Below are 20,013 nucleotides of genomic sequence, written 5' to 3' on the forward strand. Positions count from 1 at the left end.
GACAGAAGTCTGTAAACTTAAATCAATTTGTAGGTGGGTATTTAATTGCTAATAGCTCAGACTAGAGTTTCTAGAGTTTTTAAATCTAAGTTGATGTTCCTTGCCTATTTTGGAAGATAATACCTAGAAAGTCGATTGATCTTTTAGAGTGAAGGTACATGCCAAAGAGGAAGCGCTGCGGGTTTTTTTTTTAAAGCTGTAAACTGAGAATTAGGACTCAGTGTTCAGTCCCTGACACTTCAGCAAAACATGCTCTGGGACCATTGGCAAATCCCTTATTTATTTTTCAGCTTGCACATACAGCAATTGGGATGAAAGTATCATGCCACAAAGATTTTCAGGCTCACCTAAAGTTTTGAGATCTACCATAGACAAAGGAAGCCTTTTAGACTATTTTAAAATATTTGAAAATACTTTTTTAAAGGTTCTCCCATAATTTTGGCCTTGAAATAGACCTCTGTAAAACAGATAGCTTTTAAATTAGAAATCAATACCAGGCTTGTGGCTTCTCACCATTTTTGTAAATTGAAATCACAATAGACCAAAACGTGCCCTGATTTATTCACTGTTGAGCTGAACTTACTTCAAGGTAAATTTGACCCTGTATTAGTATATGCCAACCTGTTCATTAAAGCTCCATGTCCCTAAATATCTGCAGAAAAGGTAGATTTATCCAGATCATAAACCATATTTTAAACATATTTTCAAAATCAACCAAATTTTCAAAGCCAGCCACAGAGGCAGATAAATATTGCTATAAATATGCTTATAAATATATATAAAAATGCTTCCCCCCCATTCTGGAAATGTGTATGTGCTTATGATAAACACACATAAGGTTACATTGCATTCAATAGGTCTCTTTATGTGCTGAAAATCAGGCATTTGTAAATTTGCAGAAGCAGGCCTATAGTGTGTGTGCGTGTGCGCGTGCACGTGCGCACGTGTACGTACAGGAATAAAGAATCCAGTTTGATTAGAAGTTCTGTTCTCACTCTTTTACTTAACGCCTGACATTTGAAAAAATGAAGCTAAATGTCCAGGCAGTTCTGACAGTTCCAATCCATTATCTGTAACCTGAAAAAACTCACTCTTTTTTAGTCAATATATGAAGTTGATGTGTTGGGTTTTGGTTTTTTTTTTTTTTTTTTTGTGGAGACGTCTTCTTTATAGAGTGTCAACACGATAGCAGAAGTACCGGTTTGCTGTAGGTTGTATGACTGACAATAATATTCTCTGCAAAACGTAGAAGGGAATAACTGATGAATCGGAAAATATATGGATGCCTACCGAAATGATTATGTAATGAAACATGAAGTCAAACGGTGGCATGCTTCTATTAATTGTAGATGATAGTAATTAATTTTCACTGCAGTTGCGATCGTGTCACTGCTTTCCGAAGAATCCAGAATCCCCTTCCAGGAAAGTGTGAAATTGCATCTGGGTTCTGCAAGCCACGAAACACTATAAATGTCTTAAAAAAAAAAAAAAAAAAAAAAAAAAAAAAGAGAGAGGGAGGCCTTCCTCGATACTGTACTTTAGAAAGAGGGAAAAAACAAAGGGAAAAAGAAAATGATAATTGTTTTCTCTAAGGCTATTATCTAATGCAAAAGCAAACAGTCTGACTGGAAATCAGCTAACAGAAGGGGATTAGAGAGTAGATCTGAGAGTGGCTTGATTTCTAGCACTGCTGTCTCTTCACACAGTGATGAGACACAGGCAGAGCAGCCAGGAGCTCTCCAGATGGCTAGAGAAAGTGTTTGTCTTGGGTGACTGCAGGGCAGTCTGGACTCTTAAAGCCGGGGAGGCATCATTAGGGAGCAAGTTAGATGTCCACCCAGTAAAAGCCAGCGAAAGAAAGAAAGAGTAGGCAGGCTGCCCGAGAGGGACCGCGCTCGCCTATTGTTAACATATACTTGACCCCCACTAACCTCCTCACGACACAGATGTCTCCTACCTCTATCACCTCCCACTGCTTTAAGCCCTCCCCCCCTGCACCTGGGTAGCGGGGCCGGGCCGGCTGCCGGCAGTATGCTGCCTGCCTCGCGAGGTGCCTGCTAGCGGGGAGCCGGGCGGAGCGGCGCGGAGAGCGGCGCAGCCTCGGGCGGATCGGCACGGCACGGCTCGGCTCGGCTCGGCACCGCACGGGCGCCGCTCGGCACGGCTTGGCCGCGGGCAGAGCTATGCGTCGGCTGCCCGGGGACGCGCAGAGACCCCGCCACTGACAGCGGCCGCTCCCTGCGCTCCACATCACGTTTGTCTGCGGCGGCGGCGGCGGCAGCGAGGAGAAGGACCTGGGCATTAACCATCTCGACTTGGAGACTTTGCTTTATTTTTGGTTCTTGTCCTTTCCCGTGGAACCAGTCGTCTCTCGAGCTGATCCTCCTTTAAAAAAAAAAAAAAAAAAAAGAAGAGCGAGAGAGAGGGGGGGGAAGAGCAGCTGGAGTTTCTCCTCAGCTCGTTTTGACTTTTGTGGACGTGGATCATCTGGACTGGGAAGGGAAGCCGCGCTGCGCTGCTCTCCCCTTTCCCACCCCCTCGCCCCTCCAGCAGCCTGGGCTGCCGGCTCTCCCCCGAGCAGGACGGGAACTTTTATTTGCAGCTCGCAGCCCGTGGCGAATGGTGGGAATCTCCGGTCCTTTGCAGTGTGAGTACGGGGCGCGGGCAGGGCAGGGCAGGGCGCGCTGGGGCGGGGGGAGCCCCGGCCCCTTTCCCCTTCCCTTCCCTTCCCTTCCCTTCCCTTCCCTTCCCTTCCCTTCCCTTCCCTTCCCTTCCCTTCCCTTCTCTTCTCCTTGCCCGGCGGGCTCCGCGGGGCTCCCGCGGCGGTGACTAACCCAGGCGGAGCGGGGCTGCCGCCGCGCCCGGCCGGGTTCGCGCTGCATGCCGCTCTTGCACCCGCTCTCCCCGGCTCGCAGGCTCGCACCCCGAATATTTCTCAAGAGCCCAGAAACCAAACCACCCGGGTTCTTTTGTAAGAAAATAACCCTCCCAGGCACATACTCTTCCACAGGGTAGTGTTTCTGTCTCGATTTAGGACTTGCCTCCCCCCTCCCCTCTCTCCAGATCACAGCTAGCCAATGTGAGTCGGAGTGTCTGAAATATTTCTGGTGGGATTTTTTTGTTTGTTTGTTTCATTACAATCATCGGATTATGTAGCACTGGCAACATCACTTCAGGCTATTTTGTAAGAAATATTTCAGGCGGTGCACACCGTCTTGAGCTGCTGCACCGCGCTCTTGCAAGTATCTCGTTTCCTAGAACGATAGGGCAACGTTAGGGATTGCATTTCCAAAACTGCAATACAATGTAATTGTGTCATCTCGTCTAGCCGAGCTGAACGCTTTGATTCCGTAAATTCGTAACACACCATGGATAAGGGAGACTGGAAGGATGAAACCCATACTCCCGGCCGTTTAGATAAGGCTTTGACTTTTGGCGAGTTCGAGTCCTTTTGTTAGTGCCAAAGTTGCGAGATCGGGCTAAAATTGGCTTTAGGGTAAGGGAGGGACTTCCCACCCTAGCAGGGGCACCCGCGACTCCATTACATGTGAATTTATGGAGAAATGTCTGTGGTGTTCCTGTACTCTGCTCTGCTCAATGTTAGCAAGAAACTGAAAGTAACTAATCGGACGCAGCTCTCAAATAGCTTTGCTCCGAGCGGGAGCTAAAACGTTACTTCCTTCAGCTCACTGCGGAGTTTAAAGGCGGGAGGGCGAAGGTACGAGGCGCCGGGGCAGCCTCCCCCGCCGGCCCCACAAGTCGCAGCCCGGCGCGGCGGGACCGCCCTGCCTGCCCGCACCCGCCGGCTCCCCGCCACCGCCGCGGTGGGCAACAGCCGCCTCCGAGCCGCTCGGGTTTCTCCGGTAGAGCAGCCCTCGATCTCCAGATCGGCAGCAGGCTCTGCCGGTCACCCCGTCCTGCCTCCGCCTTGCCCTAAATCACGGCACGGAGAGGAGCGGTCTCCTGCAGCCTCCTGGCAGTGCCGCCCTGGAGCCGGCAGCTCCTGCCCGCAGATGGCTCGGGTGCGGGCCGCCAGCCGCTGAGCCCGCGGCAGCAAATCTGCCCTGAAGCGCTGCTCAAGTTTTCCCTTGCCAGCCGCAGCGGGGCTGGAAGCGGCTGCCCTGGCTCTGGCGGTCCGCCCCCGAGGCGCATCGCAGGGTGCGCCGTGCCCGGCTGCACGCTGGCCCGAGCGGGCGGCCGGGGACAGGCAGGGCGCAGCCGGGGCTGGGCACCCGTGGGTGTATCGGCCCCTCCGGAGCCGCCCGCGGGAGCTGCCCTGCCGCCCGTGGGAACACGGCAAGTGCCAGGCGTTGGGCTGCAGGCACAGCCCTGGCTGACTCCGAGGATGTCTTCCGAGCCTTGGCGTGCACAGCCCAGCGTTTGCTCCAGCAAATATTCGTGCGCTTAATGTAACGCTGACCCCTTTAACTTCTAACATCGCTTTTCCTAATTAATCTGTTCAGGCCCCTGACTTAAATGGCTGTCCACAGCTGCTGCAAATTGATTTATCCCCTGATGGTGGTCCGAGTTGCTGACCAAAGCAGGATTTTTTTCTGTTTCTTCCTCCCCCCTCCCCATTTTTGGTCTACTAATCTGTTTTGACTTATTTCCTACTTACAGCAATGCTTGCATGCTTTCTGAAGGACTTAGAAAATATTTTCTTTTGACATGTAGCTAGAAACATAATTATTGTATTTGTAAACACAATATGTTAGGGCTAAGGGTGAATATAATTTATTTAATTATACCCTTGTAGCCTTACATTTCCTTCTCCGTTTCTGCATCCTGACAGATGCAATGGAAAGTTTAAATAAGCAACTTTGTTAACTGCAGTTTGAAGCAAGACGTGAAAGACTTTTTTAGATTTGAGTGCTATTGTCCAGGTTTTCTGTTCTGCTTTTCCGTTAACGGTTTAGTGAATCTGGATAGCCGAGAGGATTGAAACTGGTTTCTAATGGTTGTTAAAGCTGATGCTTGACCTTTCCATGGGAAGTCTGAAAACCTCATTCAGTTTATTCTGGGCTGATTTCCTTAGGAAATCCAATATGATCAGGGAATTTCCTTCAGCTCGGCTGAATGTTAAAAAAGTTAGCCTATCTTGTTTATACGTTCTGGTTTTAGCACTAGGTGTTTCTGTGGCTCCCCGTGAATAGGAAAAATACTAGGAAAAAGATCTGAATATGGCTTATTCGTAAGCGTACACTCCATGAAAATACGAAGTTGGCAACGGCTTTGTTAGGTGTGAGGTCCACTGCAGACTCGCTGTAGAGGTTTTAATTAGGAAGTTACACTTTATTTGATAATGGATAACTTTTCTAAGGTCAGTTTTATCAGATCTGAACCTTCACTATAATTGCTGCCACTTCCAATTCGTGCGTCATTTTTCTTTGCTGTCGTGGGAAGCTCAACCACGTATCAGTGCAAGAAAACCCCAAAGCCCACCAAAAACCCAACCCACCCTTAAATCCGTTGCTGTCTCTGGCAAGCTGAAGCCAGGCGAGGCATAGAGGAGATGATGGCAGGACTTCTTCTTGGGCCTTGCGTTTGCAGGAGGGTGAGCGGCCGAGCCCTGAGCATGCTGTAGGAGACAAGAACCATTCTGTTTGTAATGGAATGCAGACAGCAGTGTTAGGTCACTGCTTCCTGGCAACTGCTGCTCAAGTTGTTTTTCTTCAAAGGCTTTGAGCTTTTAAATAGTTTCCAAAATCTTTTTAAGTAAAACATTGCCTTCTACCATTTTTGACCACCTTAACGTTAACTCGTTTCGTGCCTAAATAATGGACCAGTAAAACATCACACGGTGTCTCTCATCTGTATACGCTTAACACTATGTATGCCCGCGCGCACATGGAGTTTTATACTGCAAGTATTGTTTATAGAATAAAGGGGAGAAAAATATCTCCACCTGGAGTGCTGGTCGTGGCTAGTCAGTTCAGGACATTCTTCCCTGTCAAATCCCGTTTCTCACTTCTCTGAAACGAACTTCAGACGACAGGCGTTGAATGCGAAGCTCGCTTCGCTGAGGTACCGTGCAGACTGCAAACTCCTTGTTGCCAGACTCTTTGGGCGAAACAGGCATCTGCAGTATTTGCATTGGGGGTGACGGGAGAAAGGGCTTGCAATTGTCATTTTCATCTTTCAAATCCACTTGCCACAGTCCATTACTGTTAAATCTTCAGCTAATTGAATAAGGATATTAGTACGTTGCTATTGCAGGAGCTTCAGATTTTTTAGATGGGGGGAGGAGGAGATCTTGTCTTTGTTCTGCAGAAACTTAAGTTGTCATGCAGAGATCAAGAAGCCTTATCAGCTGAAATAAAACGTGAATTTGGTGTTGTGCAGGGGCTGTTTCTCATGGCTTGGCTAAAGAAATGTAAAAAGAAAACTACTTTAAATCTGCATACATTAAAAAACTTTGTTCCACGTAGTTAGCAGCAGCCTGCTCTTTTTCATACAGCCTTGAATAGCAACCTGTAATATTTATGAAAGTTTAAACTGACACTGAATTTAGCATAAGTAGTGAGAGTGTAAATTCTTAAAACATTGTCTTCCAGATTTTATTTTCTTCACCTTCTTTCACGTGAAAGATCTAAAAGAGTTAGTTTAAAAACTGAACTTTTAATGTAAAGGGTCTTGGTTTTCCACATAGATGTTCCTTTTTAAAGAACTGCTTCAAAATCACAGTTATCCTGTTCTTCTTTACTATGAACTTGATTAGTTTAATATATGGTAGCATAAATACATCAGGAAGTAGTATACTGTGTGGTTTTGTGGATAAAGAAAAATGATCAGCAGATGTAAAATCAAAGTCAAAATATCCTGTCCTTTAAAAGGCTTTTTTTCTTCTCCCCAAAATATTTTCATCTGAAAGACATTGACTTCCATCTTCATTTTTTTTTTTCTGCCATTGATATGAAAGTTTCCAAATAACGTTTAGAGAACAGTGGACATTTTATTAAAGTAAACATTAGTTCAGTATAATGGAGGTAATTGTAAGTGATAAGAGCAGAGCAGGTTATCTGTGTGTTGTTTAAACAGAAGGAGCTATTTTGCACCATTTCCAGTAGCCATCTGTAGAGAAGGGTTTGCACCTGTCTGTCCACACTAATTATAGATTAGGTCCAAAGAAATGAAATTCGAGTAGGCTTTCTCTTAATGAAATCCATAGTGATTTTATTGTAAATGTGTTTTGTGTACAGACGGTGATGGTTGGGCTGTGAGTAAAATAAATTGCTGTATGGCTGTCAGGTACTTGTAGTTGTAAAGTAGGATACTGCTGCATTAACAAAGGTGCTGAATAAAAACGCAGTGCTCCATTTAAGCCACCGCTGAAGCCTAGGACTTTAGCTAGGTTTAGCCAAAAAGGTTCACTGAAAGCACGGTTTTTTAGGGGTATGTTTCAGGGTAGACTTCTCAGTTACCATCACTTTCGTGTCAATGCACTGGCATATAGGTGGTCCTTTGGCTGAAATATGAGGTAGAAATGGTTTCACGTTAAATATGTACATGCATGCATGCAGAGTGTGTCAGAAATACTTTCCTCTGGTTTAACACTATATTACTAAAGTAAGGTGGAAAGAGTGAGAAGTGCATTCTGCAGTAAAAGGTCACATGAATTTCTACCACATCTGTTTATAGTAATTATGAACATAATTAACATAAGAATTGCAAGTGAAGTAATGACAAGCTGAGCTATGAGATATGCCATAATGGTCATATGTTGGAATTCTCACATTATAGCACACTAGAATTCACAAATTCAATGCAAGAAAGAAAATGTTAGATTTCTATCTATTTTAATGCTTCAAAACTTATCTGCCTGGGGCAGATGGACTTTACGCTTTATAGGAAGGTAACCCATTATTAAGAGAGAGTCAGTTGAAATTAAGATTTCTAGCCTGCAGCTTGGACTTTGAGACAGCTGTGCTTATAGAACGCCACTTCTGTTACACATTTGTACTCTGATTGTATTTATTTTATTAACACAGATTGCTTTATTTTTAAATGTGAGTGTTTTTGCAGCAAACTGTTTACATTAGAAAGGATCCTGGATTCGTTTTTTAGAGAAGTGTGATTCGAGTGGTAAAACTGCCTGTCAGAATGGCCAACACAGATCTAAGACACACATTGTGGCCCTGCAAGATGAGAATCTCATGGATCCTGAATTAGTTCATGGCATGAAATCTATGTATTTCAAGGAAAAAATCTGTAACAAAAATCCCTAAAAAGAGCAATCTCTCATTTGTATTTTGAACGAACATATGCAGAGAGAAAGCTCTGTGGTACCTTGCAGGTTGAATTCATTAAAGTATTTTTTCTTTAGAAACGCATAGAACATACCATTAAGTTTAGGGGCTAAGGTTTCAAATGAGTTGACTAACTTTTGTAATATGACCTGTCTGATTACCTCTAAATATGGTTGTCACACAACTGACAACTGGAGGAAGTTGAGGGAGAAGTGGCCCTTCTTCAGGGTAAAAATACTGGCTGAGGAATGCATAGTAAATTTGACATGTGAAAATCAGTTTGCCTTTAATGAAAAATCAAAGCTCTGTTTTTGTGATAGGAAAATTTGCCAAACTGCTGTCTTTCTAAGGCTAAACATACAGAGTGGTTTATGAAAAATAAAAAAAATTACCTTGTGCTATGTCTTAGTGATACCAAGAGGTTTTCGCATTATTGGATTAGTGGAGGATTTGTGACAGACCCCTTTTTATCTGACATTCATTGCGGTGACACGATTTTCACACACGCCCTTCCCCCATCTAGGTTCTGGTTTTCACTTTGTATTATGTGTCAAATTCCCTTTATTTCTTTTCTTGTGGAAAAAAACTGCTATCTTGGACGAGTGATTTTGGAAGGAGTTCTGCACCGAACAATGCCTGTCTCACTCCAGCGTGCCGTCATTGTCCTCGTCCCAGCCTTCATGGTGCTCCTCTGCAGACATGCAAGGGAAACGCGTTTCCTTAACAAATAAGTGTTGATTCCTAGGGAGAAACATTTTTAAAACTTTAAAACCTGAGTGCCCAGAGTTCGCTTGGCAACCTGGTGCTGGTGCAGCCATTCTGCTGGCTGGCTGCGCTCGTGGTAGGCAGGCCGGCCTGCTTTACTGCCTCCCCTCCCCGTACCTCATGATAGCCCAGTCCTCTTTGATGAATCCCATCAAAATAAACCCTCTGTTTTCTCAAAACCTGAACTCTTAAGTGTAGGGACCTACACTTAAGGTTATCATTCATCCTCTGGTGAATGATGCCACCGCTCGTAGCGGCAGTGTTGTGTTCAGGCCCTTCCGCCACTGGCAAGGCCGAGTGGTTTGGGTCAGGTACTTGGCCAAGGCGGGAGCAGGTACATCCTGTGCCCATGCTGGGCCAGGAGATTCGTGGGCCAGGAGCCGTCGTGCTCCGTGCAGGCCATAGGTGTGGTCTGTGAAGCAGGAGCTGGGCTGAAGGCGAAGGCCATCGTGGGGACGTTGCCTTGGGGTGGACATGGAGGCGACCTCAGGCGGGGGGAGCCCTGAGGAGCCAGCGCTGTGATCCCCTGGGTCCGTGGCAGGGTCCTTATGCCGGAGAGGTTTCGGGCAGCTTCCAGGGGCCGAGCCGGGTCGGGCGCCTGCCTGAAGCCAGGCACCAGCGCAGACCAGGGCACCCAGGGCGCCGCCGCCTTCTCACCCGGCGGGCCGCCGCCTTCTCACCCGGCGGGCCGCCGCCTTCTCACCCGGCGGGCCGCCGCCTTCTCACCCGGCGGGCAGCGCGGAGCTGGCGCCTCCCCTCAGGCCGGGCGCGGCCTCCCCGGGGACCCCGGGCCGCGCCGTGCCGCCTCAGCGCCGCTCCCTCACACCCACCGTGCATCCTCCGGCCTCCGTCTGGGCCGCGCTGATACCGTAATCGCCCCGATGCACGCCGCCGCCCCGCTCCCCCCGCGCCGGCAGGGCCACGGAGGCGCGATGTGCCGTCCTTGCGCCGCAGATAAGCTGCGAGGTGCGTTTAAGGCGCACAAAGCCCCGGCCGCGCCGGCGCCTCCCTCCCTCCCTCCGCCGGAAGGTAATCTCCACCCGCGGTTCGGGGAGAGGCGGGCGGGGGGACACCCTTCGCCGCCCCCCGCCGCCCGGCTCCCTCGGCGCTGCGCAAGTCGATAGGAGCGGGGAGAAGTGAAGATGTAACCTCTTATCTGCCCCCCCGTAGCGGGCGGGGGATTTACAGGCAGAGATTAGCCGGCGGGGAGCAGGGATCTGCCTTTTGTTGTGCCTGGGGCGGCCGCGGCCTGGGCGCTGCCTCCCCCCCGCCCCCGGGCCGCGCTGAGGGGACCGGCGGGGCGGGGGTCGCCCGCCGGGCTCGCCGCGGCCCGAGGGGAGGGAGGAGGTGGCCGGAGAACAATAGGTTACTGAGGGACCCCACTCGAAACCCAGCCGCGGGAGGAGGAGAGCGGCTTGCCTGGGTGTTCCACGGGACGGGGGTGGGGGGATAGGGCCGGGTGGCGGCTCGGGCCGAGGCGAGCCGCGGCGTCCCGCCGGGGCGAGCGGGCGCTGGCGGGCGGGGGTGTGCCTGCCGCACGCCCGGCTCTCTCCCGCCAGGGGCGCCGGCAGGAGCGGGCGGCGGCGCCCGGGCACCCACCCTGCCAGCGGCGGGGGGGTCGCAGCGGAGGCTCCTGGCTTCCAGAGTCCCCGCAGAGGATGACAGCGGGTTTAAGGAAAAGTGGCCTTTTTTTTCCTTATTTTTGTGGGCCTTTTTTTTTTTTTTTTTAATTGTTTTGGACTTTTGAAGGTGATTTCTCAGTTCTCGCCGGATTAAGATGACTTGCACGCTGAATGTGTGCACGCACACTGCCTTAGCAAACGGCTTTATCAGCGATCATTTCTTAAAGCAACATTAAACAATTAACTTTAAAATATATTTAAAAGTTTGAAATATTTATGTTGCCGTTTCACTTTGTCAAGTGTTTGCACAAATAGATATATAGATATGATCCGGTAACTAAAAGCCTAATTAAAATTTGTTTAAAGCCAGGGGGGCACGTATTCTTGTTGACAGCGGCGGATCGATAGGGTAAGACAATAGAGCCCCATTATTTTACTTCCATTGACTGAACATATTGACATTTCAGGTTTGCGATTGCCTCAGTGAGCATGATGAAACTCTGAAATTCACAAACCAACTGTCTGGAGTGGCACATATATTACTGTATGTCATCTCTGCCTTCAGGTTACCTTATCACTGAAGCAGAATGGTAATGGATGGCAGCAGAGTACTTCAGAGGGGTTAGGGCTCTATCAGTTAAGAAGCTGACACATAGCAGGTTTCAGGAGTATCTTTAATTACACCTAGAATTATGTACAAGGGAAGATGGTCCTTGTTACCTGCTGCTGCGCTTCAGAGTTTACAGGCTCAGAAGCAGACAGGATAACAAGGTACTTATGTTTCATATTTTGTATACATGACTTGATACCTTGAACTTCTGCAAGAGCCCAAGGACTTCTGCTTGTGCTGTTTGCATGCTCGCCGTGTTCGCCAGTGGTAGCATCTCAGCCTCGTGTTGATGCTCAAGTTCCAGAGCACCTGCTAGACCTTCTCCCAGTCAGAAGATTGCAAAGGAATCAAAGAAAACTTTAAAATAAATAAATGGACTTTGGGTTTCTCACCCCTCAACATCCTCTGTCGACAACACTCGGGGAATTCAATGCAGTGAGGCTATGGCAGAATGATATATATATACATGTTTTTTCCTTAGTATGAGCACTGTAAAAAGAAATGTCTGTGCAATATGTGCGTGTGTATGCATAATTGTATATATTAATTTATATGATTGCATATAAATGCATATATAAAGAAGACCCAGTGGCTGCAGAACATACAACGTGTCTTATTATTTCAAAGGCTTTCAGATGTTCTTTAAAATCTAGCTGACTGTAGAATGAAACCCATCAGGGTTAGGCAGAGATAGAGATTGAAATTAATTTAAAGCAGACAAAGAGCTAATATGAAAGAGCCACTAGTGATTTAACTCATTTTTAAAAGTAAGTGTAATGAAAATATAAAATGTATTCTGAGTGTGCCATCTACTCAGCAATTGTTGCCATCAAGTGGACTGCTGATGCCCTTTAAGATGGTAAAAAGAAAACTAGTTCTTTATACCATTTTCATGAAAATGTTAGGTTTCTGTTTGATCAGCAGGTGCTGTTGAGATGAAAGCCATGTGTAAATTTTCAGAAGGCCAAAAGTGTCAATTCAGAAAAGGAAAGTGATAAGAGAAAATGCAATCAGTTTTCCTGTTTTCAATTTGTGCAGGATTTGAAGAGCTGTTTTGTTAAACTGCTACATCTGCTCCAATATGAATATTGAACTACTTCCACTAAAAATAACACCCTATAATTTGGAAGCCATTGCAATCTTTTGTTAATGCAAGTGGGTTATTTAAAAAAAAATCTATTCTGAAAAATCTCCTGCCTAATGTGCATTTTTGTTTATCGGCACTTTTATCTTCAGCAGATAAAATGGCATTATGCAATTAGGACCATATCTATTTGGACTGTAAAAATGGCACTGGATAGCTGAATGTCACTATATTGGTAAAAGGATTTAACTCGTACATTTAAAATAATTTTATTAATAAGCTATGATTGTATCTTAAAATGACGAGTGGCTGCTTCCCCAGTGCAACAATACAGCTTTACCTACTACTGAGGACCTTGTGCAAAGTAAAAGATGTTCAGAGTGTGACAGCATTCTTGGGCTTGTTTCATTCCTGCTATACCTGCAAATCTTAAGTTTGGGTTCATCAAGGACATTTTAGTTAAGGGGGCTTTTGGAGTAACTTTTTCCATGGTTAAATTAAATGATTAAATCAGGCTTGAATGCATATATACAAAAATCAGCTGCTGTGGAACTGCTAACCCCAGTGAGTTTTATGAACCTGGAAAGCACAGTATTGGTAGAGCATAAATTTTCTGTCCGAGGCATCTCCAGAGAAAATAACATTGCTTTTTAATTAAAAAAAAAAAATCTAATGAAAAAGCTATGTTTGTTAATTTTATAAATAAGAATCTGAATGAAGAATTGGTAATACACTGTTCCATCTATAGAACCCTGTGTAAACATATGCAGAATAAAATGAGAGCTTTTACTTCTTTATTTCAACATAGAGAATTACCTGGTTTTAATATTAGAATAGGTTTTAGCTGTTGGATTCTAATCTAGTAGTCAGGAACTCCGTTTTTTGGCAGGTGTCTGTATGGGAAAGGGCCTTGCTGATGCTTCTGTTTGGTTTTGCAATTGGATTTGTAAGCTTTTGACCTTGGGGGATTTTCCTCAAAGTGATCTACAGATCAGAAATAATTAAAATTCAATAACCTGAAATTTAAATATAGAATGGATTTTGTGCGAGACCCGTGCTTGTGGTAGGTTGTCTAGAAGTCTGTGGCATGTCTACTTTATAGTTTGTATTCCCAAACATAACTGTGTGCACACATGTGCATAAATTTATGTTGAATGACAGAGGGATGATTATTTATACAGATTTTATCCAAAACTCTGTGCACTCCTGAAACATAACAAAAAGCCTCCCTCCCCAGAAGAGTGTTTACATCCCGTGACAGTCACTAGATTCAAATCTTCTAAACATGAAAGTTGTTTCCTTTCCTCCAAACCTTCTTTTCCCCAACAAAGCTAACCCTGTTAAACCTCACCTTCTGTGGGACGTATACATAGTTGTAGACATATGTACGAGAAGTAAATATTACAAAAAACACGGCCGATGAGGGCAAAATGTCTGTAGCCTTAAATAGCTTGTGATATCTGCCAGCAGCAGAAGCCGCGCTGAGGAGGCCCTACCTCGGCTGACCCAGGGATGCGAGAGCCTGGAGGAGCCTCGTGTTAGTGCTCGGCACCTACGTGGAGGTTTCTGCTAGCGAATATTACTGAGCAAATGCTCTGTCGTAGCGTGCTGGCGGAGATGCTGTCTGTCTGAAGAGTTTTGAAACCACGGGGCTTCTTGCTTTGGTCATGGGATTTTTTTGGTACTTTTCACAGGGGAAAGATTATAGTTGGATGAGGGTATCGAGATTTTCTTATCTAAGTTTTCTGAACACATTCATGGGAGTGCTCTGTTTTTCTTAATCTTTGCCAAAAATGCTGCATGCAGTTTTGCTGTTCCTTATTGAATAGTTGCCATATTTAACTCCAGTGGTTGTGAATGGAAACGTGAATATGGAAAGAAATCCTTTCGTGCTCCCTTTTATTTTCAGTAACACATTTTGGGATGCCTGGAAAGGAAGGGCATCCCAGATATTCAAAATACTTCTGAATACACAAAGAATTTAAAAGAAGTTCAGCAACTTTGTTTTGTTTATATGTAGTTTTTGGGCATGTGTGATATGGTGACTTATTTAAGTGATACCTTTTTTTACTCAGTAGTCTTTATTGAATTTAGTCATCATAAAAGCACAGTTGCGTTGTACAGAACTGTATAGCAACAGTATTCCTGAATGATCCCGCATTGCAACATGCTGACATGGGATCTTCATGGGATAGTTCATGATTTCTTCAGTCATTTCAAGAAGGCGTTTGATTCATTGCTGCTTTCCTCTCCATTAAGACAGGTAGACTGTGGTGCTTCTAATAAAGCAAGCATCCAAAGTTCATGGAGGATAATAGGTTCTTTCGGAAATTAGGTCGCTGTCTGGAAAGACAGAAGACTCCACCTAGTGGAGTGGAATTAATCTGCACACAGTGGCACGCAATGGCATGTAATAAAATAGACACTATTTATGAAAAGCCAAGTTGATGCAGTGAGTAAAAACCAGGAATTTTGACAAGCATCTGGGGAGATGGTTGCATGACCATTACAAATTGTACAAGACTGTAGTTACTTTTGTAGCTCTAGGAGGCTTATGTATGTCTGCCTTGTTGGATGTTAATATACAATTTGCATAAGTAGTAGTCATTACCGCTAGCCATTTTCTTTTGTGATTCCTTTTATTTGGAGACCTATTGACTACGTTTTTTGCTTTCTGATGATGACCACACAGGTACCCCTTTTGGTTGTGGCCCAGGTGTCATTTTAAATAGCTTGGGCAAAAAAACCCAATCCAACCCTAAAACTTGTCCACTTTTTCCCATAATTATTTACTTTTCAGAATATGTTTTCTGTTTTTCGTTTTTCTTACTTGTGTAACGGCAGTGTCAGGATGCTGGTTTTTCATTCTGTCATGACAAGCTGGGTGGCATGTTGAGTAAATCTCTGTGTGCCTTCTGGTAGTCCCAAGGTTTAACAATCTCTGTTATGAAGCATCAGATTATATAGGGGTTTGTACCTGTGCTTTCCTTCCCCGTTGGTTTGGTCACGTTGTGTTACAGGGATGTTACAGTGAATTTTAAAGCTGGGATGCAAGGGAACACCCAACCTGAGCAGTAAAGATACTGTCCTGAAATCCTCTTGGAAAATTCATCCCGATATTGAATCATACACGTGTTAGACGAGTTCAAGAAGACAACTGCCCTAGACCAGCTTAGGCTTTGACAGGGAGAGCGGGTGAGGCTATTGCCAGAAAATGAGATGATTAGGATGCAGCAAAGGAGATAGAACGGTACTGCTGCAAAGGATATTTGGGAAGAGTGCTCCAAAGGAGTGCTTTCAGTGACATCCAGGTAGGGTTTGTTGCCAGAACCATTAAAGCGTAGTGGTGCCAGAGAAAGCTGCCAACAAATTTAGGGATAATGGCACCTGCGGGTGTGCTATCAATGGATGGTAGTGCCAGGATGATTTTTTTATTTTGTTTTAATGGTGGCATTGCTAAAAGTATTTAAGGGTAATGTTATAGAAAGGGTTTTAGTGAGTGAAGTCACCGAGTTCTAGGAACCATTAAGCAAAAGCTGTTTCATGACTGTACTATTTATTATTTTTAAAGCTTGTTGGCAAACCATTTAATGCTGGAAAAGTATGCTGCAACCTGTATTGAAGCATGCTGCAGATGAGCAAGGAAACCATCACACTGAACTGAATAGCCTTGCTTAGTTTCTGAATGTTACATGCATTTCATGTGCACCATGATAAATTAATGCCACTACATAGGTCAGCAGAGCTTATAAACGTTGAATTAAAGTACTGGAGCTCAGATCTTCCATGGTATTCACATGCCCAGTTCTATTAAGATGGTGTTTCTTTTGTCTAAACACCAGTCTGAGGACCTTCAGGCTTTCTATGCTCCCATCTCATGTCTGTGACCTTAACAATACTTTGCTGGAATAACTCTGCGACTTAGATCCAGATATGGCCCTAATGACATTATCTTATGTAAGGTTAAGTGGACTAGCTCAGGTCTTAATATAAAGTAAGTCATTCTCTTTGAATTGTAAATGATAGACTTACCTGATGAAGAATTCCATATAAAGGAGAGAAAAAAGTCTATTCCTTCTGTAATAATAATCTCAGAGGTTCCCGCTGAGTCCATGGGACCAGGATTCTTAACTTCTGTATCCCAAGAGCTGTGTTAAGCTGTGTTTAAGCCAGCTGCCTGCTCCAAAAACTTTGGAGTACTGTACAACTACAGTAGTTTTAAAGAATGAATCAATGTGTAATTTCCTTCCAGGTTCTGAGATTTATTGGTCCCATCCTCTTCCCATGAAATTCATGGGAGGTTTTGATGTTAATTTTCTTAATGTTTGGTTTTCTATTTTCTTTTTTAAAGTCCAGGCCTAAATTTCTCCTCTTAGAGAGCTATTATTGGCCACTATTGTTTTTATTATCCCATAGCTTCTCTGGGAGGAGAAGGATGGGCAGGACCTCAGTGACACTGCAAGCGGTCAGTGGCCGTGTCTGCTCCCCAGGAGGTCACAGGAAGCAGGTGGCTGTGTTAATTGTCCTCGCTCCCAACTCTTGTCCTTCCTGGAGGCAATTTAGAAGTGGTCAGGAAATGTCCGGCCTACTGTGTCCCCCCAGGTTCACTACTTCACGAGTTCATCATAATTTGAGGTGTGTGCCAGGCAAGGGAAACTGCATAGGAATCCTTATCGTCCTTCCTAAGCTGTGTGGCTACCTGACTGGGAGGGCTGAGTGCCATGATGCAGAGCGTGTTTGGGATTGCAGCTGGAATCCAGCAGAATAACAAATTCTGTTAAAAAAAAATAAAAGGCATTGCCCTAACATACGGCGTCTTCTTTCTTTCAAGCTAGTAATAGAAGTCCTAGGTAAGAAAACTACAAAAACCCACGAGGTGCATGAAATATTTCTGGAAACTATGATCCACTTTTATCTGGTGAGTGGAGGATAGGGAATGTAAATGCATTTTCTGAGTAGGCCAGTCAGGTTTTAATTGTCTTTGTTGCAACTGCACCATCAGTAGACCTGGATCCCTAAATGGCACTCAGTGGTCTGCTTTGGAAAATCAGTTAGGGTCTTGCTACTTTGGATGAGCTTCTTGTTAACTGTTTGCTTGATTTTTTAACAGTGAAGGCGCACAGCATTGCTGAGTATCTTGCTGTAAGTGTTGCATCCAATGCTGTAAGGCAGGTTTTGAACTACCAGTAATGTTTCTTTTAAGTGGCTTGGAAAGGATCCACTCATGTTGGAAGTGAGGCAAGTTGAGTAATAAATACCATATTAGTTATTTATCTGCCATATGCATTTTGGGTGAAAACTCTGAGCTGCTGCTCAGGTGTACTCTTGGTTTTACTGAGACTACTTGCCTAAATAAGGTGGGCTGCAGGATTATGTGGCTGGTGAATCATACTGGTTTCTGAATCACTCTTACAAAATAACAGCCTGAAATACTAACAAATAATGAGCACATTGTGCTTGGACTTCTACGTTATTTAAAGAATAGCATTTTAAAGTGGAATATTTTGTAAAATGTTTGTTTAAAAAGCACTTTGCAATTTATTTCCATCAAACCCGTTGTACCAGGAAAAATGCCTCCTTCAGAAGGGAAAAGGTGTCAGTATTCTGTAAGACTATCTCATTTTTATCCAGCTATTTGCTATTTAAGCTCCCTTCTTTTCAGTGCAAGGAGATCAGCTGACAACAGCAGCAACCAAATCATGTTTGCAGCTGGGCAATTACAGTAGACCCTAAGATCTGCGACTGTCAACCATGAATGCAGATGCCTTCAAAGTTCTGTTTTTCTTCCATGTGGAAGTCGTTGGCATGGAACAGATGCCTTCGTTTTGGAGAAACCAACCTCTGGATATAATTGGTTCTCTCTTCTCTTGTCCTCTAGGGACAGTCTCTCGCAGATGAAATTAGATGAGAGGCAAAAAAAAAAAAAAAAAGACACACGCACACACGCTCACACATGACATGAAGCAGGAGTTTTCAGGATCTCTCTCTGTTTTGTCACGTGGAACTGTTTTACAGCTGGAAGATTTCACTCCATTTTTAGCACTCTACACACATGATGATGATACTATATGAAAAACATGCAAATTAAAATATATATCTGGCCAAAGTTTATTATTAATCCAGCTATGCTTGTTTAGAAATAAGACAAGCATATCCAGCCTGTATTATGTTAGCATTAAATGTTGACTCCTGGACTATCTATTGATGCTGCAGTCTCAGAAATGTAAAGATAAATGGCAGAAGAGACAGGATGGTTTAAAAAACTTCTGTTGCAGTGGTGGAATCAAAGTATTTTCATCAGATGGTTTGCTAGTTGTTAACACAGGAGGGAAAAAGCAAGTGGTTGGCTTCAAATTTCACGTAGCATGCAGGCATTCAATGAAGGAAGCACATTTACAGGAACTTTAGCAGAATTGGTCTGATGCACACCTGTGATGAGCCAATGATGGGAGTCCTGTGGCAGGGTGCTGAAGAGACTGTGTCCTCTTACTGCAGATACCTAAAATGGGATGATGGTAGTGGAACTTAAAGGCTCTAAGAGAGAGGGAGAACCTACCTACCCTGTACCCATCAAAGGCTTTTGTCACTGCCTCTCCCCTCCGGTGTAACAGCTAGCAAATCATTGCGGTTTATGTTATTTAGTACTACTAAAATAAATGAATACCAACTTTGGGTTACCTTAAAAAGCTCAGTTGTGAACTGTGACAGTCAGGCAGTGCTGTGTAAAGACCTGCGATATCCTTGGGTAGAGTGGGTACCTCCAGGAGGAGGGTGCAGCAAGGATCAGGGACTGCCAGGAGGGAAACTACCGCTGCTGGTGCCCAAGAGCCTGGAGATCTGTCATCTCTGAATGCTTTTTCTTTCTTAACGTTTATTTCATAGCATAAGCCTTTTTTATATTGCAGTTTAACGTAACAGTCCAGTCACTAATGTAAAATTTATCTAGGCAAATATAACTCTTGCATGAATCGGCTGATGAACTGTAAGAGTGTGGTTGCTTGAAGATTCTGAGCCTTTGTAACGGCATAGGTAGGTCCTGCTGGTAGCATATCGATGACCTGAATTCTGAACCTTATTTTCAGATTTTAATGGCAATTTCCATATTTTTCGTGAGGAGTTCACTACTGCTGTAGTATTTCCATCTCTTAGAAGTTGAGCAGAAATGTCACCAGCCAACGAAAACTGGCGGAGCTATCTTGGTCCTGCCTTGGTCGGGCTGGCTGGTAGAAGGCAATCTGCCTTTTAGACACTGGATGTAACTGGATAGCTGCAGTGCCCTCTGGTCCTTTGTTTCCCTGCTGACACCCATAAGCTGTGTGGGTGGAGGGCATTCACTAGGACTTCCAGCAGTTAGAAGGAAGCCCAAAGTGAACTTAGTTTTGAATCGATGACTCTTGAGCTTTTATAAAGGAGTAGGGAGATTCTTTGGCGTAGGACTCCGGTTCTCCTTTGCAGTGCAACAGTGTGCTCTTAGCATTGTATTTCTGAAGAACCACATATTAAGGGAAAAATTTAACCAGAGGAGTGCTTAGGTGATGAAGGGATTTCTGGCAGTAACTAAGAAGTGCAATAATGGTTGATTTCTTTTGAGGCTGATCCTGATATTTGTAGTCTTTACATCCTATTAATTCCTTGAAAGATAAGCTGATACAAGAATGATTTGCCAGGGCCAATGGCTCTTCTAAA

At 44.7% G+C, this 20,013-nt stretch overlaps 1 protein-coding gene across 3 annotated transcripts in view; it reads left to right on the plus strand.

The window, feature by feature from the left end:
* Positions 1 to 1,857: 1,857 nt before the first annotated feature.
* RUNX1T1 (RUNX1 partner transcriptional co-repressor 1) overlaps positions 1,858 to 20,013 on the plus strand; it is a 114,950-nt gene continuing 96,794 nt past the window's right edge. The window contains exon 1 of one of the 3 annotated variants that reach the window (XM_087750110.1): positions 1,858 to 2,647. Coding sequence is in view for 1 of the 3 variants with exons in the window: in XM_087750118.1 (XP_087606244.1) it covers positions 2,620 to 2,647 (28 nt within the window). In the remaining 2 variants the exon portion in view is untranslated. The remainder of the gene's footprint in view (positions 2,648 to 20,013) is intronic. The other 2 variants (XM_087750132.1, XM_087750118.1) reach the window with 2 other exon arrangements.

Source organism: Nipponia nippon, unplaced genomic scaffold (genome assembly GCF_047370975.1).
Source record: "Nipponia nippon isolate SJK-2023a ecotype South Korea unplaced genomic scaffold, ASM4737097v1 scaffold_1, whole genome shotgun sequence".
NCBI classification, from domain to species: Eukaryota; Metazoa; Chordata; class Aves; order Pelecaniformes; family Threskiornithidae; genus Nipponia; species Nipponia nippon.